Source organism: Eumetopias jubatus, unplaced genomic scaffold (genome assembly GCF_037043125.1).
Source record: "Eumetopias jubatus isolate StellerSeaLion01/CBP00866 unplaced genomic scaffold, mEumJub1_p1.0 scaffold_7, whole genome shotgun sequence".
NCBI classification, from domain to species: domain Eukaryota; kingdom Metazoa; phylum Chordata; class Mammalia; order Carnivora; family Otariidae; genus Eumetopias; species Eumetopias jubatus.
Window position 1 is genome coordinate 128,750,289 of NW_028274813.1, and position 24,936 is coordinate 128,775,224.

The 24,936-nt window shown below is 50.6% G+C and overlaps 1 protein-coding gene across 3 annotated transcripts in view; it reads left to right on the forward strand.

Moving 5' to 3' along the window:
- ST8SIA2 (ST8 alpha-N-acetyl-neuraminide alpha-2,8-sialyltransferase 2) overlaps positions 1 to 24,677 on the forward strand; it is a 61,721-nt gene extending 37,044 nt beyond the window's left edge. For all 3 annotated transcript variants that reach the window (XM_028122196.2, XM_028122198.1, XM_028122197.1), the window contains 3 exons: positions 3,023 to 3,280; positions 9,147 to 9,440; positions 24,392 to 24,677. In XM_028122196.2, the coding sequence (XP_027977997.1) occupies positions 3,023 to 3,280; positions 9,147 to 9,440; positions 24,392 to 24,677 (838 nt within the window). The remainder of the gene's footprint in view (positions 1 to 3,022; positions 3,281 to 9,146; positions 9,441 to 24,391) is intronic.
- Positions 24,678 to 24,936: the final 259 nt, after the last annotated feature.

The following is a 24,936-nucleotide window of genomic DNA, read 5'->3' on the forward strand; positions in this document are numbered from 1 at the left end:
GAAGCAGGGTAGTCAGGAAAGGAGCAGTGGGATTTGAAAGGTAATTAGGAGTTTGCCAGGCATGCCGAGCTTCGTCCCGCTTGCGCACAGCCTGATGTCTGGTGTTTGGGCTCCGTGCTGCTGGAGCACAAAGTAGGAGGTAAGGAATGTGGATGGGGAGGTTGGCGAGGTAGCCTGGGCCAGGTGGAGAAAGCCTCGACAATGGCGGCCAACCTTCCCTGGCCTTCCACCATGGGGAGGGAGAACAGGGGGCCCAGACCTACCGAAAGTGTCACCACATGGAGCAGGGAGGTACCCCCTGTAGGGTAGGCTCACTGTCAAAATGGAAATGCCCCCACCCCTCAGTTCTCAAGGCTTCATTTGGGGACATGAGGGGGTGTGGAGGGTGGGGGCTAGAGAGGCATGAGACCCAGGACCCCGCAGCTGAGAAGCCATCTGAAGGAACTGACGCCTGGCACCACCCTTCTGCCATCCTCACCAGTGTGCCTTCTGAGGCCCCCTGGGTGGACAGTTGGCAGGCCTACGTCACTCACCCTTGGATCAGCAGCACCGTTGGATCAGTCAGTGAGAACACGTGTAATAGTCTCCCAGGGTTGCGTTGCTCTTAACCAATTCCCACCCCCTTGGTGGCTTAGGACAACAGAAACGTATTCTCTCCCAGCTCTGGGGCCCAAGTTCCAAGTGCTCCCTCTGCAGGGCCGGGGGGAGGGGGGGCAGGGGCGGGTTCCTCCAGCCCCTCCTCAGCCCTGTGGCCTCGTCGCTCCAATCCCTCTCCCCATCTCTTCTCTGTGTCTGGGTATTTCCCTCCCCCGCTTCTTGTAAGGACACTCGTCATTGACTCTAGGGCCCACCGGGTAATCCAGGACCAATTCAAGAGCCTTAATTTCATTACATCTGCAAAGGTGCTATTTCCAAATAAAGCCACACAACAGGTTATGAGGCTTAGGAAGTAGACATATATTTGGTGGGGGGAGCACCCCACCTCACCATCTGTGAGAGAAATCTTCCCACCAGCACACACCCACCTGCATCCCCCTGGCCCTTCCTCTGCCTCTGGGTAGACAAATGGACACTTCACACACACACACACACACACACACACACACACACACACACTTTCAGAGAAGACCAGGCCATGAGGGCCTGCAAACACACAACCACTCTAGCAGAAACAATGTGCCTTCACCCAGGGGGGAGAAAGAATTCCCTTCAACTTCCTTCAATTAATCACCAAAATTATTCTTAATAAAAGATGCTGTAAGTGATTTGGAATGATGTTTAATAATTGATAGTAATTTCTCATAATTAGTTATAAATCAATTCACTCACAGAGGTGTTTATTTATGGACTTTCTGGGAGACTGTCCTTACTTTTAAACACTTTGGGGTGAGTAATTGCAGAGGTTTTAGCAATTGCCATGCTGTATCAGTTTGTCAAGTTGTATAATTCTTGGTAAAGGGCAGTAAATAAATATAATGCCTCTTTTCCCATCAAGAGATACAAATTATTAAGGAAGGGGTGTCTCCCCTGCACGATGGCAAAAGATCCAGGTCATTAATAAGAAGAGACTAGTGGAAGAAGAGCTTCGTGCCCTGCCGAGCATTCTAGCTACTCCTTGGCTATGCTAGTCTCCCAAATCTGGGCGCACGTTAGAGCCACCTGCTGAGCTTTAGAAGTTTGCAGACACTGAGCCACTCTCAGAGTCAGGATTTCTCAGGTGTGAGTCCAAACCTTCTGAATTCTTTATAGTTCCCTGAGAGCTTGAATGGGCACCTTACTAGGACACACCGCTGGTGGTCAACATCTCCAGTTCTACGGGCTCTCAAGCATCAGTGTTACCATCTGCACAATGGGGCAACCATCTTGCAAATTCGCACATTGGGAAAGTGCAGGAAGAAGTGTTGTCCCTCCAGGCTCTGTGGAAAATAAGACTGGCATCATTGTATCTATGCTCGATAGGGGCTTGCTGCAGGAAATGAAGTTCATGTAGGCTAATGTGGGGACCAAATTTCTTTCTCTCTCTGACTTGAATCATTTCTCAAGATCTTTTAGGAGATTCAGACAGTAAACACCCCCACCCCTGGCTAGGATACCCCAGCTAGGCCTGAGTGATTTGAGTAAATCTCCCCAGGTGATTCTAAGAAGACACCAATCCTTTTTCTGACCACACCCATTCCCTCTGTGTACTTTGCTAGATGATTCTAGAGCATTCCCCCTAAATCAAAGTCATCCTGGAGCCTGGGGAGCTGTCCTTTGCTCACCTTTGTTCTGAAATAGCACAAAGGAATTTCTCTGAGGGACCAGAGAGGATCAATTTTTACAAACCTCAAACTAGACAGCAGCAGGGGGCAGGACAGCACACTCCATGGAATGGACCAGCTCAGGGACAGCAGGCCATGTTCTCCATCTCTCAAAGGGAGAGTTGACACACCTCACGGTATCCACACTCCCGTTCACCCCATGGGACATCCCTCTGCCCAGAGAAGATTTTTGTGGAAGAAAATAGACCACTGGGGTGTGAAAGACAGGTGTCATCCTGGCTTCCTAATCCTGGTTCAGGAACCCCTGTCAGATGCTGGCCCCGAATCCCACTGAGAGGGGAGTGTAATGTATGGTGACCACTGTTTGGAAATGTCCAAGACGGGTTCCCTGGGATGTGGGATTTTCAGTGCCAAAAGCAGGCCGTCCTGGGCAAACCAGAATGGTGGATCACCCTTCCTTCCAGGGCCTTCTGTGATGAGTTCACACTATGTCCTAATGGAGTCATTTCCCTGGGCAGTTATCAACTCTCATAGGAAGAGGCTGTAACCACAAAAACCAGACTGGCCCCCACCTTAGTTGCCTCTGGGCTGTTTCTGGTACACCCCACCTAGAACCCATTCTCAGGGGGCACCTGAACTCAGCTTCACCTGTGTGCTGGCTGCATCAGGCCACAGGGGGACAGAGAACAGGAAAAGCTGGTTTGACAAAAGGCAGTTGGCAACAGGGAGACTTTTTCCTCATGTGTGTTTGGTTTCTATAGGAAGCAAATCTTGAAGTTCTTGGATGCTGAAAAAGACATCTCTGTCCTCAAGGGGACCCTGAAGCCCGGAGACATCATTCATTATATCTTCGACCGTGACAGCACAATGAACGTGTCCCAGAACCTCTACGATCTCCTCCCCAGAACCTCGCCCCTGAAGAACAAGCATTTCGGGACTTGTGCCATTGTGGGCAACTCGGGGGTCTTGCTGAACAGCGGCTGTGGGCCGGAGATTGACACGCACAGCTTTGTCATAAGGTAATCGCAGCAGGGGCTCTGGGACCAAAGGGACAGGTAGGTTTAAGTGGAGCGTGGCCAGTTGTCCTGAGAGGTTGAAAGAAGAGACGCGGCTTAGGTTAGTCACCGTTCTCAGCTTTGTGCATTAGCATTTCTTGAGGTGCCTTTAAAAGTCCCAGTGTCCAGACTGCACCCCAGACCAGTTAAGTCAGTCTGAGGGGTCAGCAGGATGTAGCCCAGGGAACCCAAACCCTTCTGGTGTACAGCCAAGGTTGAGAATCCCTAACCTGGCACAGAGGTAGGCAGACTATGGCCCACAGCCTGTTTTTTATCAATAAAGTTTTATCGGAACATAGTCATGCCCATTCATTTTCATATCTTCAATGGCTAAATTAGTTGGGCAGAGTTGAAGTGTTGCAACAGAGAAAGCATATGCCAGAATCTGAAAATAGTATCTAGCCCTTTACAGAAAAAGCTTGCCGACCCCTAGGTAAAGCCTAGGCCAGCCAGTTGTCGGTTCAAGTTTGCAAAACTCTTATAAGTGTTCTTGAAGGTGGTTCTCTGCTAGTAACTATTATCCTGTAGTCAAAATCTGGGAGGTAAGGGGGTGGCAGAGAAACTTGGACTTGACCATCATTCTCCCTGAAATATCAGCTCTTTGTTCAGTCTCCTGGGACCCATTTGGACTCAGTTACCAATGGCCCTGATACCTGACCCCCAATCCAGACAGACTGGGAACAAGGCCTTGCTGTCCCCTGGTCAGAAGTAGGGCACACAGAGCCTCGAGTTTCATCCCAAACAGTGCCCCAGCCCTGGCAGAAGGGCATGCCGCATCTCACGTTTCCTCCGGGGCTGTCCTGATGCAAAGAGAGCCTTGTCCTGGGGTTTTGGGAAGCGGCCTGCTCACAGAGCACCCTGAACTTCAGGACGTGGGATTAGACGCTGTGTTTGCTCCTGCATCCACTGTGATGGAAGCAGCCGAACTTTGCCAGATTCTGCCTGCGCCTGGCATAGCCCGTGGCTCAGCCCCCATTCTCAAAGCCCTCCAGTCTACAGACTCAGGGACAGAGGGGGAATGCAAGGGGGAAGGAAGCAGGGCAGGTGTCTGATGGAAGCCAGAGCAGGGGTGAGGGTGCAGGGGCGGGGATGTTAAAGGTGCCGGCAGAGGGCAAGAGTAGGGGGTGCCAGGCAGCATGGAGCCGGAGGCCTTCCTGGCTTGGTGTCACGCGTATAAGCCATGCCTCTTCCTTGTTTGCATGCTCCACCTAGCCCTGCCCTAGCACTTTCCAGAGGCAAGGACACATTCCAGCCAGTCATTTCCCCCTGGGGGCACTGACCCAGGGAGATGAGCAGTGTGGTGTCAGAGTCCGGTCTTGCCCTGCGGCTCGTTTGTCACGTGACTTGGGAGTGTATCACTCCCCTTTCTGGACCTCGGTTTAACCACCTGTAGACCAAGCAGGCTGGACTAGCCGTGTTTAAGGTCCTTCCGTTAGGAATACCGGCTGTGCTCTGGCCCAGGGCCCGCAAACCCTGACCAGCCCAGGAGTCCTCGGGAGCGCATTCAAGGGTGGAGTCATCAGGGGTGGGGCCGGAGACTCTGCATTCCTAATGCCTGTTGTGGTGCCGCCTGCACCTGGAGAAGCACGGCCACAGCATGCTTTGCCTTCCCCCGGGGGCCGTGTCCACACCTGTCCACGGGTGCTTAGTAAAGAGGGCCCTGACACCAAGGAAAGAGCTCCCCAGAACAACACGTGGTTGTCCTTTGACCTTTAGGTCTGTCTCTGCGTGTGGCTTGCACACACCTGCATGTTTTGGGGGGTGGACTTGAATGACCTTTTAGGATAAAATTACAAAGGCGCACTGTGACAGACACCTTGTGATGCCGAGTGGCAGCCCTGCCCCCCCCCCCCGCCCCACCAGGGGCCACTCCTCTGGGCTCTTCTCACCTTGGGGGGGATCACCCACCTCCCCCCAGGGGATCCTACAGGCCACAGCCCCCACCGAGAGGAAATGGGGTGCGATGCTGTGGCCACTGCCTGAGTACGCATGTGTGAGTGTGCATGGACGGTGTCTCCGTCCAATAGAGCACACTAAGTGTTCATTCCCTGCCCTGCCTTTCCCTGGGGTGCAGGGAGGTCACCCCACGATTCCATACCACCTCCCCTGTAGCATTTGCCTGTCTGAATGAGAGCTCTCCATGAACCCTGTGTCTCCACCCCAACCGCCTCACGCTGACCATGAGCTCCCCCAAAGCAGGCTGCTCCTGTCCATCTCTGGATGCCAGTCCAAGCCTGTGCCTGGCACAGATGAGGGGCTCTGAGCTCGGGCTCTGGGCTCTATGGGATAACAGATACCAGGAGGGTGTCTTGGTCTCTGTCAATTGAAGTCTTTATCACTTTGCCTTGCTCCGTGTTAATTGGGCCCCTCCTCTGCGTGGGAGACAGCGAGACCTTGCCCCCTCTCAGAACACTCTACCCTGAACAGTGGGAAGATGCCCTGCATGCAAAATGCAATGAGCTTGCAAAACGCTCAGCCTTCCTGGGGGAGTTCAGGGCAGCCTTCTGGAAGAAGTGGCATTCGAGCTGGCCGACTTTGGCAAATGAAAAAGGTGAGCAGGAGGAAGCAGCATGAGGAAAGCCACGGAAGTGAGAAACTAGATTCATGGCTGGGGCTTGACTGAGCCCGCTGCCAACATATAGTGCTGCTGGGACCTGGGGCCGGATGGGAGGGCTGGTCCTGCAGTGTCCCCGTGAGACTGCAATGGCAGGTTGAAGAGACTGTCTGACTCGGGGTCATCTATGTACAGAATAAATTCCCAGATGTTTGCAGATCAAAACTTTATTGTGTGCTCACCCTCACACACTCACTCACACAAACACACACACACACGTGCACACTCACCTTCAATAGGGAGAACCTAATGAACCAATGCCCCGTCACAGACCAATCACCACCCTCATCATGCTCATTAGGCACTTAGCATGTACTAGGTATAATTCGATGCACTTCGTGTTTATTGACTTACGTAATTCTTGCAACAGCCCTATCAGGAATGTTCCATTTTGGGCTGGCTTCTGAGATGCAGAGAGCCACAGGTCCACAGCACGCTCGGGTGGCCAGGCTCAGGCTGTGGGTCCAGACAGTCTGGCTCAGAGCCAAACATGAGCCGCCTCTCTCCCCGGCAGGTTGCCCCTCCCCCATGCCTATGGCCATGCCTGTCTCTGGAAGGGACAGACTCCTTTCCAGCCCAGAGTCATGCCTATCAAAGCAGCGCAGCCCACATACAGACCGCCCCCCCCCCCCCGCAGAATTTGCTCTGGGAGGCCTGGCCTGCTGTTAGATCAAGCTTACTCCCAACCTGATTCCCCCCCTCTGACCACCCACATAAGGAAAATTGCCCTGTGAGGGAGGGGCACAGCAGGACAGAGCTGCCCCCATCATCCTCACTCAGGAAGTGACCCTGAGACATGGTCATGGGACTAGCCTGGCCCTCACAGCCCTCCCCTGCCTGGAACACCTGCCATGAGATGGGTCCCATGTTGAATGAGGTGGGGAGCCTGCCTCAGGTTGCTCACCGCCCCAGGGCTCCTCCAGAGTCTGCAGTAGGGCACTTGGACGACACCCCAACTGACCAGTATTGTAGCTGGGCATGCACTTGCCCGTTTCTTCTCCCCTGACGAACCTGGAAGCCTACTGGGGGCAGGCTCCACATCACTTCCTTCTCTGCCTCTCCTGCAGCCCCCACTGGTCCATGATAGACTCAGTAGGTCTGAACCACATTGAATCCACTCCCGCCTGCTCTCAGGACCTGGAGGTTGGCCCTGGGGGAGGCCCCAGGCTCTCAGGAAGGTCTTGGAAGCCTGGCTTAGCCAGGCTTCAGGACAATAGGGGTAATTGTCCCAAACTGGTGGCCATGATAATGATACTCCGTTTCTCTGACATCTGAGGCAGGGGCCCCTGAAGGTGTCCCAAAGCATTTCCTCCCCCTTGCAGTGTGTAGCCACAGTCAGAGATAGCAAGGTCAGGGTGGGGATGGGGACGGTGGATATTTTAGGGGGTCTAGTCTGAGCACAAACAGGCTTTTGAGTCAGACACATCGGAGACTGAATCCTGGAGGTTCTCTTACTATCTCTGGGCCTCTGAGCAAGTTACGTTGCACATTCTGGCCTTGGTTTCCTCATCTGTAAAGTGAGGGTGATTAATACCAAGTCTGAATAAAATGAGCTGACCTATGTTAAAGGACCAGGGGCTGGCACACACCAGGAGCGCAAGGATGTTAGTTTTCTTTCTGATCATCCTACTTTTTCTCCCCAAATGTTGAAGGAAGAAAGTCCTGGCTTGCAAGGAGGGTGAGTGGTGTCTCTCTGGATCTCATCATTTGGCAATGACCTGTGGCCCTGGTCTTCATGTCTCTATCCTCTATTCTATAAACACTTATTCTAGTTTCTCAGACTTAATTCTATTAGTCAAAAGGCTCTTCCACCATCAAATCCTCCATGCAGGAAACAGCCAGGTCTCCCCTGTGGCCACCCCAGGCCCATCGGCTTGCAGCATGGGCAAGAAGCCCCAGTGTGCACACCCAAGCTGGACCCATGAAAGTGGGAAAGTTCCCCACAAAGCAGGCCTCTGGTGAGATATCAGAGGTTGCCCACCCAGACAGGGTTCCTGTCGAGTTTAGCACGAAATTGCAATGGCCTTTTTATAGTTTGTCCGCCCAGACCCAATTCCATCCAACACAATACGTACTACAACTTCATCATATTGTTGTCTATCTGTTGCCTAAAATGCAAATTTGTCATGTTACTCTCCTGTTCAAGAATTTTCTGTGGCTCCCTTTTGCCCTTGGAACCACATCTGTGACATACAGTCTGTGCTTGCCTCTCCAGCTTTGTCTCCTCCACACACTATGCCCCAGGCAGAGCAAATCACTTGCCCCACCCCCAGATACCCACACTGTTTCCCATCTCTATGCCCTCAGATACATTTCTTGTGCCTACAATGCTATAGCACAATGTTTCCTAAACTGCCTGGTCATAAGAACTACCTGACTGGCTTGTAAAAGTAAGTGTCAGTTCCTCAGCTCACCTGTTGAATCTGGGTCCCCAGGTGAGAGACCTGGCGAATCTGTATTTTTAACTACCGCCTGAGGTGATTCTTCTGCTCTGCAAGCTGGAGAAATACTTTTCTAATTGCCTCATCCACAAAGGGACTAATGCTCATCCGTCCTTCTAGATTTCCCTCAGTGGTCACCGCCTCTGAGAATACCACCTAGTGCTCCTCCTTCCTGTAGTAACATGACACTAGTTCACACTGAGATCTTCGTGTGGTCCAGCAGTGTTCTGAGTACTGGGTACGTAGTGACTCCTTTAATCCCTGGGAGGGGGTGCTCTTGTGCTCTCCATCGCAGCTCAAGAAACCATTGTGCATATTCCTTAGCTGTAGGAAAGCTCTTAGGAAGCACAGAGAGGTTGAGAAGGTTGCCCAGAATCACACAGGTAGAAAGCAGCAGAGGTGGATTCTGAACCTGGGAGTGTGCCTTCAGAGCCCTCACTGTTACCTGACGTGGCCAGGTCACACCCGCCTGTAGCATGGTCGCTTTGTGGGCTGAGGGCTGGCTTACTTGCCTCCTTCCTCCTTGACTAGATCTGGAACTCCAGAAGGCATGCACTGTGTAGCCCCAGGGACTAGCGAAGTTCTATGTGTGTGGTAAGAGCCTAGTAAATGTGTGTGTCAGGGAAGAAGCAGCAGGGATGACTGGGGCGGGGGCAGGGGGGCAGTGCTGGAAGATGAGGAGGAAAGGACAGGAGGTAAAGGTTGGATAAAATGAACTATAGGCAGCAGCATCTCACCTTCCCCAAAAGAACTGTGATGCCTTTCTCTCTGGCAGGTGCAACCTGGCCCCCGTGCAGGAATACGCGCGGGATGTGGGGCTCAAGACCGACCTGGTGACCATGAACCCCTCGGTCATCCAACGGGCCTTTGAGGACTTGGTCAACGCCACCTGGCGGGAGAAGCTGCTCCAGCGGCTGCACAGTCTCAATGGCAGCATCCTGTGGATTCCCGCCTTCATGGCCAGGGGTGGCAAGGAGCGCGTTGAGTGGGTCAACGAGCTCATCCTGAAGCATCGCGTCAACGTGCGTACTGCATACCCCTCTCTGCGCCTGCTGCACGCCGTCCGTGGGTGAGCGGCCTCTCCACGGGCCAGGGGGCCATCACGGAGTCTGGGAGGGGCTTGGTGGGCAATATTCCTCTCCCGGATGCACCTGCAGCCCAGCGTACCACTCAGCAAGCCCCCGGGGCCTTTCTGCACTTCCCTTCCTGGAGAAAGGAGAGGGGCGGGCAAGTGGGTTTCCTCTGGCATGCCAGTTTTGCCCAATGCCCGCCCAGAGAGCTGTGTTGAGAACAGTCTTCCCGTTGTGGCTCAGAGTGAATGAATCATAAGGGGAAGGATGGAAGGAGGAAAATGTGCTGGAAGCTCTTGCAATAGTCTGCGTGAGGACTGACTGTGGCTTAGACTGGGGTAGTGGTAGCAGATAGGCAACAGGTGGCTCAGATCAGCTGGAAACTTTGGAGTAGAGGCCTCAGGATTTGCTGATGGGTTCTATTCAAGGACCTCAAGAAGGGTGAGAAAGAGAAACATCCAGGATAGCTGTTAGGATTAGAGCTTGAGCATATGGGTGTGCATGTTTGGGGCTATTTAGTTTGGGCATATTAAGTTCGAGACGCCTGTTACAAATACACCTCTCCACACTCCTGACCTTGCTCATCCGACCACATGGCAGTTCACCGTCCTGCTTAGTGGCACCAGCTAGTGCACTACACAGACCCCCATTGACATTGAAAGGCTCTTTACTGGGGCCCAGGCATAACTCAATGTGACCCTGGGAAGCTCTCTGACCAACCCACAAAGGGGTCTGGCTGTCCTCACAAAGGTGACCCCCAAGTTCCCCGAGCCTATGACCAGCCCTGGTCTCATTAGGGTAGGTTGCCAGCACAGAAACCTATTACCCCCAAGAAAAGCCGAGCAAGACATTCAGTAAGAGGTGGCCACACTTGTGGCTGATGGAGCAGAGTGACACCTGATGGACACAGGGCTCACTGGGGCCACATCCCTTATCCTGGAGGTTGACCTGTGAGCCTGCCTTGAGCATCCGCTTCATCCCTGCCTGTCTGTCAGCAACCCCCATCTCACAGAATCTAGGCTCCATGCCTTAATTGTTGTCTCTGCCTGGAAGGAGGAAAGTCTTTGCATGGTTTGGGGGTCAGAGGGGATGAGAGTAGGAGGACTAGCCCATGGTAAAGAGAAATAGTCCCTCGGACAGGGAATGGGCTACTACCCAGAAGAACTGTATGCAGACAGAGCTATTTCCAGCTATAATTGACTCACTTTCATCTGTCAAAATAGCATTAAGCACCAGTAATAAGCCCTTTAAACAAACAGGCTGTTAATCCTGGGATGGCAACAACTTCCCTTGCAGGAACTCCCAGGAGGAAATACTGCGGGAGAGAATGGGGCTGGTTTCTGCTTTTAGCAGGAGAGGAGGTGGTGGGGAAGAGGGTTTCGGGGGCCTTGGAATGGATTTCCACCAATGGCCCTCTCCCTCTGCAGGGTGCGGGTCCAGTTGGGCATTACAGGAAAGGTGGGCAGCGTCTGTAGTGAGAGTGAGGGCTTGCCCAGACTTGGTGGGAACTTCCCCGGTGTTTGCCACAAGAGAAGGAACGGGCTGGGGGGATGGGGGAGGCACGCAGAACAAAGCCACGGGAGAAAAGACCAAGGGTTCGTAGAAAAGATGGCTGAGGAAGAACCCGGCCCAGAGGCGGTCTGGTCTAGCATGACAATCATGGGCTTTGGAGTTAGGGACACCTGGGTTCAAATCCCACCTCCATTACTCAGGTGGTGGAACAGGTCCCTTGTCTCCCTGAGCCCTGTTTTCTCTGTCTCTCACTGAGGAACCCTGCCTACATCCGAATGTGTGTCCTGTGCTGGCCAAAAGGGACACACAAGTCAGTCATGGCTACTGCCACCAACCCCCCAGCAAGGGATTAGACTTGTCCTATAGACTTAAGAGGCAGAAGTAGGACCAGAGGGTGAAACCACCGGGAGGAGCGTATATTTAGGCTCAGCTTGATAAAGGATTCATAGAACGGTGGACAAAGTCAAATTCACCTGTCAGGAGTTCTTCACCTCAGAGTTCCAATGTGGTCTGTAGCTTAGAGAATAATCTTGTTTCCATATTTAAAAATCTATCATTCCATAAACCCTCTATTTATGAGGTGGAGGGGATAAACATTTTTACTGTGGTAAAATATACACAAGATAAAATTTACCATTTTGACCATTGTTAACTGTGCACTTCAGTAGCGTCAAGGATATTCACAGTGTTGTGAAACAAATCTCCAGAACCTTTTTATCTTGCAGATCTGAAACTATACCCATTAAACAACAAGTCCCCTTTTCCCCAACCCTCCCTCCCTCCCTCCAGACCCTGATATGGTAAACTTTCTACCTCAGTTTCCATGAATGTGGCTACTTTAGATTCCTTATACAAGGAGATTCATACTGCATTTGCCTTTCTGTGACTGACTGATTCCACTTAACATGATGTCCTCAAGGTTCATCCATGCTGTAGCCTGTGCCAGATGGCCTTCCTTTCAAAGACTGAATAATATTCTGTTGTACATATATAACAGATTTTGTTTGTCCCTTCATCCATCGGTGGACGATTCGGGTTGCTTTCACATCTTGACTATTGTGAATAGTGCTGTTGTCAAATTGGGTGTGCAGATATCTCTTTGAGACTCTGTTTTCAATGGCTGGATCGTATGGTAGTCCTATTTTTAATTTTCTAAAGAACCTCCATCCTGCTTTCCATGGTGGCTGCACCATTTTATGATCCACCAGCAGGTGCATGAGGGTTTCAGTTTCTCCACATTTTCCCTGACACGTGTTATTCCATTTCACCACACCTTTGCCAACACTTGTTATTTGGTAATAGCCCACTTTCACCACTTACACGTGTACAATTCGATTAGAAGAAATTGGCTGTTAGAGGAAAATATCGTGGAAAATTTTTGTAACCTTGGGTTTAGCAATGGTTTCTTAAGTATCAAAACTTAAGAATGAAAGACAAGAGAGATAAAAGGGACTTCATCAAAACTAAAACTTTTCATGGACTAAAAAGCCAACATACTCTGAGAAGGGAAAAAAACCCACCCACAGAATAGGGGGAAATAGTTGCAAATCATGTATCTGATAATGGATAAATATCCAGAGTACATGTGGAACTCCTACGACTCAACAACACCACAAATAAATCAAACAACCCAATTTTTAAATGGGCAAAGGACTTGGATGGACTTTTTTACAGAGAAGATACACAGATGGCCAATAAGCACATGAAAAATGCTCGACATCACTCAGCATTGGGAAATCGTAAATCAAAACCACAGTGAGTTACCACTTTCCACCCCCTGGGATGGCGGCTATCAAAAAAGTGGGAAATAACATGTGTCGGTGGGGACGTGAGGAAATCGGAATCTTTGTGCCTGCTGGTGGGAATGTCAAGTGGGAATCACTTTTGAGGCATCTTAGTGTGTTCGTTCTGCAAAGGAGGAAGTTGATGCCCAGATGAGTTGGGTGATTTGTAGGAGGCCACCGGGCCAGTGAGGAGAACAACCAGGAACTGAAGCAGAGCACCTCACTCTGGCCAGGGCACCAGAGGCAGCAAATTCACACCCAGCCAGTTCTGGATTTGGGGCCCCCGTCAGCTCAGTGGGCCAGGTGCTGTCACACCAGAGAAGCGGTGTTAGGAGACCACAGAGGGTAGCGGTGTATCAAGACGCCCTGGGTACATGGCAGCTCTTCTGAGTCTGGGGCAGCGTTCCCACCAGGCAGAACAAGCTGAAAGGTCAGAACACCTCAGGGTCCCACCAAACACCAGCGGGCATCTGAGACTTGACACGGTCTTGTGGAACCGCCTGTCGAGGCTCTCAGTGTTGTTCACCCCTTGATCTCATCTTGGCCTTTGCCTCCCTCATTCGCTTGACTGCTCCTTCACATCCAAGCCATCTTTCCGAAGGAAAACAGCTGTCCTCAGATAGCAGCTGTGCATCCACACCCTCTGAATGCAGCTGGGTGGCTTGAAATACCCAGACATGTCCATATACAAGTCATTGTGCTCCTAGGGCTGGTTTAGTGTCCCCAGTCCATCCATTCATGGGGAAAAATCTGTGAGATGCTCTAGTAACAGCAAATAGGCTTGTCACGAAGACCAAATGAAATCGTTTATATAAATCACTTTAGAGCCCAGTGCTGGTCATATTAAGTCCATCTAGCACTACAATCTGGCACATGGTAGAGCCAGGCTTCATGTGAAGAGACCACATGACCGCAGTTTCAGTTCTCCTGGTTAAACAATCTCCTCCTGCACTTTTGTGGTTATTAGTCTACTTCTTATTATTAACCGTTTAAGTTGTAAGTGCCTTGAGGTCAGGATAATGGCACTTCATGCCGCACCCTTGTCCCCTGCTTAGTGCCTGATACTGGGAGAGCATCTGGTGACTGGTCAGGGGGTCCCCAGTGACCTCAGATTGAAGAAGGACGTGGAGGAGAATAGATGAGGGACACAAATAACCATCCTTAACACTGCTGTGCTAGACACCATGCTAAGAATTATGTCATGTAATGAGGGAACTAGAACCAACATCCTATTTTAAAGACAACAAATTGAGCCTCAGGTGGTAACTTGTACAAGGTTGCATGGCTGGTAAGAGTCAGATCAGGACTCCTCCCTTGCTCCTGATCATCACCCATTTGCCCCTGTGAACAATAACCAGGAAATAATGACAGGGACCCTAGAAGAATAATGTGGGGAAGGCCAAAGCCAGAGTTCAAGCTTATGAAAATACTAAGAAAAACAGAAAGGGGGCTCCTGGGTGTCTCAGTCAGTTGAGCCTCTGACTCTTGATTTCAGCTCAGGTCATGATCTCAGAGTGGTGAGATGGAGCCCCGTGTCAGGTTCTGCGCTGGGCGTGGAGACTGTTTAAGATTCTCTCTCTCTCCCTCTCCATCCACGCCTCCCCCCACTTAAAAAAAAAGGAAAGAAAAACAGAAAGTGTATTTTATGTTTCAAGTAAAAAGAAGCAAAAAGTTAAGGGCAGGCGGTGTAGAGGCTATGAAAGACAGACGGGAACTGGACTCTTGGTTCCTCTTCTACACCTATCTCCTCAGCAAAGGAGAGCTGTCTTTTACCTGGATAGCATAATGGATGGAGCCTTTGGTATCATTACTTACAATCCCACTTCACTGCCCTAAACCAGCGGTTCTCAACAATGGTCCCTGGACGAGCGGCATCAGCATCACCTGGGTACTTGTTAGAAATGCAAATTCTCAGGCCCAGCCCAGGCTTACTGAATCAAAAACTGTAGGTCTGAGGCCCAGAAATCTGCATATTAACAAACCCTACAGGTGATTCTGAGGCGCAGTATAAGTTTGAGAACCTCTACTCTCAACAAAACCAAGACCTATTAACATCCCAGGAGATATCATGCACAAAGACCACTGAGCAGCTGGCCCTGATCTTCCCCAAATCATACAAAATTGGAAAAGGAATAGGCCATCCCTACCCCAATCTTCTAAACACGGGGAAGCAACGGACTCCAGTGAGCTTGTTGTCAACCCCAAGCCAGGGTTTCAAAATGGTTATCAGTGCAATGGCTCGGGAACACCTGACGATGAAGAAGCAAATATCAAGACCAGATGTCCTCATGGGATAACAGCATGACACACTGCCCCAGTCTGCTCTTCTGAGGGGGGCAGTACACAGGTAGGCCCAGGGTCAGGGCAGTCATTTCATATCTTGGGTTCAGTCAGATGCTTTGACAAAATATTTCTTGAGCAGCATGGAGAACTGTGACATTTCAGGGAGTAAAAGGAAGCAAATGTTAAGTGTCTTCTTAGAGAAACCTTGTAAGATAGATACTATTTTCATCCCCATTTTACTCACAGGACACAGGCTCATGGATGTTAACTGAATTGCTCCAGGTCACTCAGATGAGGAGGAGGGAGACTAGAACCCACGTGTATGGGTTTCCGTTGTGTTTACCGCCATCCCCCTTCTCATGCCCTTGACAGACTGACCACAGTCTGTTGACCACAGATACCCAAAAGACTAATTAATTAAAGGCTGACCTTGTGGGGATCTCTAAGCACATGCCACCAGCCTCCTGTACTGCCAACTGTCCCCATTTTTACCAGTGACTTACATGAAGGCATCAATTGTCTCCTTAGCCAGTTCACAGAAGACATGACTTTGGGGGGATGCCTAATAATTGGGACCTCAGAGTTGAATCCGAACTTCTTTTGATGGGCTGAAACAATGAGCCGATCTAAGAGGGAGAGATTTAATACGGACAAATGCAAGATTCTGTACTTAGGTTCTAAACAATTGTACAGGTGCAATGGGCAGTACCAACCAGCAGCAGGCACGTGGCTGCTCAAAGAGTAAGATAATCTTAGATCACAGGGACGGATGTATAATGTTTTGAGAGTCAAGGAGGTCAGCGATGACCTTGGTCGAATCCCACTTGGAGAGGTTTTGGGTCCCAGGCTGGAGAGGGACCACAGTGGCAGAGAAATTTGAAAGTCAAAAGGTTTGGGGAGAGAAGTATCCAAGGAGCATGAGAGCAATCTTTCTTCAATTAGCAAATATTTACTTGCTATGACCTAGAAGGCTCCAGGCCTGTGCTGGGGGAACACAAAAATCAATGAAACAAGGCTTCTGACCTTGAGGGGCTCACAGATTTAGACTGCAAGGCTCCAGGTGTAGAACTAGGGTTGAGAAGTCATCTACAGGGAGTCAGGTTTCATCTGGGCCCTGGGAAGAGCATTCCAACAAATAGAGGTCATCTGAAATGAGCTTGGTTGCCTCTTGTTCCGGCAGCAGTGAATGCCCCTTGCTGGGCCATGACTTGGAAAATCCGCATCCTACAGAGTTAGTGGATGAGTCTGCCAGCACTGCTGTAACAAAGGGCCACAGGCCAGGTGGCCTAAACTGACAACAGAAAGTTATTGTCTTGTAGATCTGGAGGCTGGAAGTCCTTCTGAGAGCTCTGAGGGAAGAACCTGTTCCAGGACTTTCTCTTGTGGAGGACCATTCTCCATCATTATCTCTGTGTGCCTGTATATCTCCAAATACCCCCTGCTTATAAGGACATCAGTTGGATTGGAATAAGGGCTACCCTAACAACCTCATTTTAACTTGCTCACCTCTGTAAAGACCCTTATCTCTAAATAAAGTCCCATTATGAGGTACTGGAGGTTGACCTCCACAGATGAATTCTGAGGGGATATAATTCAATCCATAACACCCTTTCCACTCAGAGATTCTTTGATTCATCATACCTGTGCCAGGAGAGTCTCTAGCCACTGGGTACTCTGGAGATTCCTGCCCACCTGAGGCAGTTATTGGGCCTGGGCGTCTCAGGGAGGGGGCAGTGTGGTGCAGAGAAGGTCTGCTCTTTAACTCTTACTGGCCCTGCCCCAGACCGAGCAGCTCTTCCAGGGGGCTTCAGGCTCTGCCAGCCCGCAAGAGTGGCACAGTGCCCTAGCTGGCTGTTGGCAAGGGAGGTGAACAGCCCAGGGGAAGGACACCCAGGCAGTTGAATATGGCTGCAGGAAGGGGAAAACTCTGGTCCGCAGATGGTAGTGAATGGCTCAGATTCAATTACAACAATGAGGAAGGCTGTGACCCACAGAGAGGGTGGCCCTCGGGCAGGAAAGCAGCCCATTGCCTGGCCCCATTTAGCCACCCAGACCACAGGCCTGATGCAGAGGAAGCCTGTGAATTGGTGCTTAGTTAGGCACCAAAAGTGCTGAACGTCGGCCCTAGGATGGCAGGGACCCAGCAGGCATCCCTGCCAGGGCTGGAGCAGTGGGTCAGCAAAGTGAGCATTGCTGCCTGGCAGCAGGGAGCAGAAACCTGCACGCTGGACAGGCAAGGGAGTAAGCATGGTGCAGAGAATGAGGCGAGACCAGCGCAGGTTGGAGGTGTGCCCTCCCAGGCATGCCCATTGCAGTCCCAAGAGCATGTCCCCAGGGCCAGTCCAGGAGCTGGGTTCCAGTCTCCTCCAGGGGACACAAAGTGTGAAAGTATATTCCACGGCAGTGATACATAGAGAAAAAGAGAGAGGTCTGTGGTATGCAGGCACAGATGGCATTTTGTCATTTTTCATAGATTGTCTCTATTTTTTTCAAACAGCGATGCACATAGTAAAAAGAAAAATCCAAACAGTATAAAAGGATTTAAAGTGAAAAGCAAGTGAGCCCTCCTCCACAGAGGCGGCCTGTTACACTGGTTTTCTATGTGTATTCTTCCAGAATATCCACTTTTACACATAAGAGAGCATGTTTTAAGCATTGTACATTGCTAAATTCTGGAAACTATTCCACATCAGTACACACCACCTTGCTCTCCTTCACAGTGTCTGGACCATAATTTATGGGAGCAGAAGCCATTGGTGGGCATCGCGGGTTTTTCCAATCTTTGGCTAGTATAATCGGTGCTACGGTGATCATCTTATACCGACATCTGCACACGTATGTACATCCAGAGGCTCGCTCTTTAGGTGTGCCGTCACGAAAAAGAGACGCATGTAAGCGTTGTTCGCGTTGTTAGTTTTTATAGTGGTTACCAAATTGCCCTCCCTGGAGCCAGATACCGATTTACACTCCCACCTACGATGATTGAAAATGCCTGCTTTTCCATAACCTCACCAGCGTGGTAGATTACCGACACTTGTTCTCTTTGCCAATCCAGTGGAAAATGCCATCTGATTGTTGTGTGAAATTGGATTCCTTTAATTATGAATGAGGTTAATTATAATTTTTTTTCCCATTTGGAGTGGCATCAGTTTAGATTCCAGAATCCAGCCAGGAGTTTTCAGCCCCCAAGACGTGGTCTTTCTGGATCCCTGCTGGGCCAGAGGTGATCCCTGTGGGTGAGCCACAGTCTCTCGACTCCTCTAGGGACCCCCCACGTAGCAGGAGGAAGCTCTGAAATAATCAGCGTCATGATTTTTCCTCCTTTCTTTTGGCAACAAATGGTCTTAGGACACCACCAGCCTGCCTTTCGCATGTGCAGACCTGTGGGTCTGTGGGAAGGCCAACCTCCTTGGCTTCTGCCAGTGCCCACCCCAGGGAGACACTAGCCTCTGCTTGCTCGTTTTCACTCCTGGCTTCATTAAATAGAGATTTGTGGCGCACCTACTTTGCTCATGAGCTATGCTAGGATCTGGGGTTATATAGGAGCAGGAAGTCAGTCCACTGGCTCACAGAATTATAACTTGTAGGGGAGGAGAAAGTCAAGTAAATGAATAATGATAGCATAGCATGATAAATGCTATAATCAGAAAAGAGCAATGTACATACAGGGCACAAACCCATCCGGGAAGGTCTGGGAAGTGACATCGAAGCTGAGACCATAAGTAGGAGTTGCCAGCCAGGAGAACGGGGAGTTGGTGGTGTCCTGGTAGGAATGAAGAAGGTCCTTACAGCCGTGTGGCTGTGCAGGCCAGGTGGTGGGAGGGACCTCAGGCCCAGGTCACAAGGACTTCACAAGCCCGGCTGAAGCCGCTGGATGTTGTCCTGGGGACTCCGAGAGTCTCTGGGGAGTTTTTGGTGGCGTGGTCGTCCTTGAAGTTAACCTTGCTTACTTGACACTGGCTTGGGTAAGCATTGAGGCCTGAGGACCAGGAATCGGCCTCAAGCATCCACAAGACTTGGTCAGCTCTGCACTCCAGCCCCAGATTTTGAGACAAAACCCCCAGCTCTCCATGCTCTCAAAGCTGGGCAGCCTCGTCCTGAGATGTTCCCCAGGATACCAGAGCCCTAGGCAGTGTTCCCAAGGAAAAGACGGCAATGGGCTATGGGCCCCCAGACCAGGGCCCAGGCTGCTGATGTGGATAATTGGAGACCAGGGGTCTGAGGGTTCCGTCCCATTTTGCTGCTCATCTCGCACAAAACATCCCCAAGTGTCCCACGGCAACCACCTGTAAGGCATTCCTGCTCCTTAAGGGACAATATGCGCTATGTGCCACAAAGGGCTCTCAGCATCTTAGAGAAAGCCCTTTTGGTCCCTTTTTCCAACCGTGGCAGCCACGGTGCTTGCCACATACTGAGCGCAGGAATCCAAAAGAAGGACAAATGTGCTTTGGAGATGATTTTGGCAATCTTCATCTATAGCTGTCCATGCTCATAAAATACGGCGCTTAATCATCTTGGCAATTGGGGTAACCAATTTGAAAAATAATTACTGCCTTCTTTGAGATTACTTTGCCTTCTAATTAAAATCTCAAGACTGGGATATTAAAGGTGCATTGTCAATACAACGTTCCCGGATGCACCCAGCTAACCTCATTTGGGAAGGCAAAATTAATTAGTTTGTGTTTTAACACCCAGCTGTTATCCTGAGGAAGGAAATCGTCTACAAGTCAGCCACACACACAGTCTCTAAATTGGCCAGAGCGACTGAGGGGGGGTAGAAAGGAAATCAAGGGTGATTTGTTCCCGCATAACTCAGTCAGCTCCTATTACAAGCTGCTCATTAAACGGCGCCCCCGCGTCCCTGTCAGACATGGCTCAGGAGTGTTCTTGTTCACCCGTAGAGGCAGAATGGGAAATAAGTGGGTCCCTCCGTGCCACTGAGCTCCCCCTTCATTCTGGAGCCTCCTTTGCTGTTAACACCTCTCCCAGTGATTGATTCTTGGGGGAAAGCGGGCAGCGGATCCGAGAGGGTGGGCACCTCTCTCCCTGTCCCCGACGGCCACAGGTACAAAGCTGCCTGCCCTGCTGGTTTCCCTCTTCCTCCTTTTCGACTTCTTCCTATTTTCCAATTCCATTTGAGCCAGACCTTTGCTGAGCACCATGGAAGCCAGGATAATAATGGTTCTAGGCTGTGCAACAGTCACGACCCCCCAGCCCCTCGTGGTTTTAGCACAACAGAAGCTGATTTCTTCTTCATGCAAAGTGTGATGCAGGTCGCCACCCACTCTATTCCAGCCGGTGATCCAGGGATCTAGGATTCTTCCTTCTTAGGCTGACACCATCTTTACCAGAGGCTTTGAGATTCCCCGAGGCAGAAGAGAAGGTTGGCCCCCAAGGGACATACTTCCTGTCACAGCCTATTGGCCAGAACTGGTCACGTGACCCCAGCCCCATTGCAAGGGATGCCGGGAGATGTAGGCGGGCACGTACAGTGTTTGTTGAGTGCTTCTGTCCCTGCCACAGTGCCCTGGCTGCCCCGTGCACAGAGCCAGGTGCCTCTGAACCCCCTCCAGGAGTGTGAGGCACGGCCCCTGCTCCCGGGGAGATGCCCGCTCTGTTCTGTGTGGGAGGCCAACCCGTACAATCGTGAATTATCAGGCAGGATTGATTGATAAGCACAACAGAAGTAGAAGCAAATTTCATGATAATGGGTGGAAGTGATTACCTCAAAGGGGTGGAACAAAAGGAACATTTCCAGGAAGATGTAATGCATGTGCTTAGTTTTGGGGGGGAAGGGGAAGACAGTTCACCACGGGGACATGAGGAGGAAAGTCACATCTGCAGGCAGGGCACAGCCCGCGTCCAGGTAACCTCAGACCTCCTACAGATCAAATTCTTCCCTCCTCGTGTCTGAGCACAGCACTGATGTCCTGAAACGAAATTCATTTCCGAAAGCCTTCTCACGCTAAGGCCTTACAATCAAAAAATAAACAAACCACAAATCCCTAATATGGCATTTGTGACCGGTGTTAGGACTTGAATTTGCTCGGGGAGCAAATAGCGCTATGCTCTCGGGCAGGGACACTGCAGTGGCTTGCACTTCCTTGGGGAGGGTCAACGGCCGCTAAAGCCGGCTCATGACGGGCGCGACCCTCCCAGAATCGCTATTTGGTGGAAAAGGCCCAAGAACCAGGAGTGGGGAGGCTAGGCTGCGTTTTATCTAAGCCCTCTCTACCCAGTTGCAGGAGGAGTGCCTCTACTGGGGCCTGTCTCCCTGGACTCCCACGTGTTCCTCTGGAACCTGCAACAAGAGGACAAGTTCAACCTAGGGGGCCCATGGATCACCCACAGATATGGTCTGTTGACTCACCCAACAGGGCCTCAGATGATGTAAATTTTTTTTTTAATTAGTTGTCAACATTCAAAAATTTGGAGAAATTGCATAAAAATCCAGATCTCTGATACACACTTTGGCACTACTATACTGGACAACAATAAAACTGGCTACCTCTTTAGATGCCACAGTCCCCACCACTCCCTGTTGCCTTGGCAACCCTGAGGCCAGGCATTGGTTTTCCCTACACACATCCCAGCTCCCAGCTCGCTCAGTTACATCCCCTGCCAGGCCACTGGGCTAGACAAGTTCCCCGGGGAACAATAATCTTTAAAACTTGACAACTATTCCTGAGGCTTGCTCTTTTCCCTTATTTTCTCTAAATATACCTCATTCTTAGCAGAACCACCCACCAGTGAGAGCAGGGCTTCTTAGCCTTGGCTACACATTTGAACGACTGGGGGAGGTTTTAAAAATCCCAGTGTCCAGCCTGCACATGGAGGTTGCACTCAGGATCGGTCCTCTTAAAGCTCCAGGTGATTCAGTGTACAGCCTAGGTCGAGAAGCACTGAGTCAGAACCAAAAATACAATGGACTAGCTTAGGAGGGGGTGAGCTCCCCATTATCGGAGGTGGTTAAGCCAAGGTGGATGAGCACTTTGCAAGGATGTGTGGGGCGATCCAAACATCAGCTGCTACACTCCTGGGATTCTTCCCTCCTTCCACCTCCCTGCCTTTGCCCCTCAGCACCTTCCCAAGCTCAGCTCAAACCCCATTGAACCTACAAGTGTGCACATGATCTAAGAAGGGCACCTTGTCTCTTGAGCCTCAACCTCAGCACCACACAACCCCCAGGCTTTTCCCTGTTACTGCCCAATTGTGTTTGTGGTTAATGGAGCCATTGTCTAGCTCCCTGCCTTTGTCCTCTCCATCTGATTCTGGGTTGAAAAATTCAGCCACAGGGAAGTTTCTTGGCCCAGACAGGATGAAACAGGAGGAGATGCAAGCAAAGTGGTCTTCAGCTGACAGGCTTATGACAAAAGACTGGTTGTCTAGAGGCTCTCCTGGAGGTCGGCACAGTGCCCCCCGAGAATCATGTTAATAGGATGGTGTGAGGGTCCTTGAAATATGTTTCATTATATCAAATATTACGTGATTTACTAAAATTATATGGGTTACTAGGAATCTGTAACCTTGTCTGTTTCAAAGGCTAACACCTCCTCCACAAAAAAAAGGGGGGGGGATTTAAAGTTAACTTTCTGGAATGTCTTGGGGTTTCCTTTTTGGGTCTGCAGAAAGAACCACTTGCAAAAGGAAGGGCATGCTTGATCTTCTAGAAAATCTTCCCCCTACCCACCCAACTTTTCCCTAAAAGCACTGCGAAGAATATGGAACAGTTTCAACTTTCAACAATATGTAAATGCTTTGCCTGGCATACTTTTGCTTCTGGCGTGAATGTAATTGGTTCATTTGACTATAAAGTCACACCTGTCACTGTGCTGAGGTGTCATCAGGAGCCGCGCTGGGGTTGTGGAGTGGATGTTTCTCACAATGGCAGGTGGAGCAGGTGTGATGAGGTGCACAGAGTTTGAGGACAGAAAAGCTCAGCCGGTGTCTGGTGTGGACACACAGTAGTGAGGAGTTGGTGGTAAGGAATTCCATCTTTCCACCAAGACGTATGCATTGCCTTTCAAGGGATTCAGCTTTTTATGAGAAATAAAGAGGTTAAACCACACATCCCAGTGAGTTCTAAATCCAAGCAGAAGAACCACTGTGGAAAGCCAAAATGGTGACAAAGAGAATGGACATTTTCCCACTTCTGGAGAAACGTCTAGATTGTGTTGAAACTTGGAGATACTCTGGTCTGTGGCCCATCATCGTATAGATCTGAAAAATTAGGTCCAGCAGGGAGAAGTGACCTGCCCAAAAGCACGCAGGTAGCTGTTGACAGAACTTTCACTTGAAACTGAGGTCTAAAAAGTTGGTAGCTCCCCAGACCTCTGTTTCCTAGTCTGTGGAATGGAGATGGGTTCTTCCTCACTGCTGTCTTGGTTAAGGTAAACTGAGACCCTCTATGTGCAGAGGTAGCTCAGTGCCTCACCCAGCACTGGGATCCGTTAGCCCAATGCCATGCTCTTCCCAATTCTCCATAGCTCCTCTCATTACCCCTGCCAGATTCCTAGGCAGGAAGCGGGAACTCCCATTTCAGAAAGGGATATACCAAATACCACAACAGGCCTTGAGAAGAGATCATGGCAGAACCCGGCTTCACCGGGCAGAGCACCGTCTGGTGTCCCCTCAGCTCTCAGGGAAGCCACCCAATGTCAGAGGTGGGCAACCCGCATCAGAGGGGTGGGGGTTCTGCGGGCAGCGATGGGAAGGAAATCGGATGATGCTCAAGGGACAAGGAAGTCAGTCTCTGCTGGAGTCAGGAATGGTGATATGCAAAGGGAAGCGTGACCATGGGACCCTCCACAAGGGGAAGATGGGGGCACCATGCAAGAGCCACCCTTTTACGGGGGGTTTGCATGCGGTGGCCCATGCAGCAAGCTGCCACACCCACGTGTGTCATCTGTGTCTCTCTCTCTCATGCTCCCACAGCAGAGGCCAGGAGCATGGCTGCAAAGCCAAAAATATCTACCAGATGGCTCGTTATAGAAAAAGTTTGCCCGCCCCCACTTTAGATCTCAACAGGCTTGAGCCCAGGTCAATGTCCTGCCCTTTCCACCTAGGTGACCTCAGGCAAGCCACTTTTGTCTCTGAGCCTCATTTCTGCATCTGTACCTACTACCAAGCTCATCATGTTTCCATAAAAATCATATATGTGAAAGTTCATGATGTAAGGAATAGTTCTGTTGCTTAATAAAGGTTGGTAGTCAGTCCCCTGAGAAGGGAACCAGGAATCAACGGCTGGACTGGTCTCCACAGCTCCTGGAGTGGCAGGAGGCAGGCTGCTGGACAGGTTAAAATTGTCCTTTTCCTGGAAAGGATGATTCACAAACTCATATTTTCTCACTTCTTTTTTTTTTTTTCCCCAGATACTGGCTGACGAACAAGGTCCACATCAAAAGACCCACCACTGGTCTCTTGATGTACACCCTGGCCACACGTTTCTGCAACCAGATCTACCTCTATGGCTTCTGGCCCTTTCCACTAGATCAGAACCAGAACCCTGTCAAGTACCACTATTACGACAGCCTCAAGTATGGCTACACCTCCCAGGCCAGCCCCCACACCATGCCCTTGGAGTTCAAGGCCCTCAAGAGCCTGCATGAGCAGGGGGCTTTGAAACTGACTGTTGGCCAGTGCGATGGGGCCACGTAAGGTGGGCTCCCTGTGGGACTCAGTGGCTCACATTTCCTGCCAGCTACACCACAGGCAGATGGGAGTCGGGGTGGCGCAAACTGTAGAACAAGCAGGCTAGTGGTTTTCTTTGTTAAAGTGTAAAACAGTGACCAGAATATATATATCTATACCTGCATATATATATTGACCTGAGTATTTATAACTGTGTGGTGTTCATCTAGCATTAGGCAGATAAGCCACAGGAAGAAGGTGTGGAGAACCCACCCAAACTGGATTG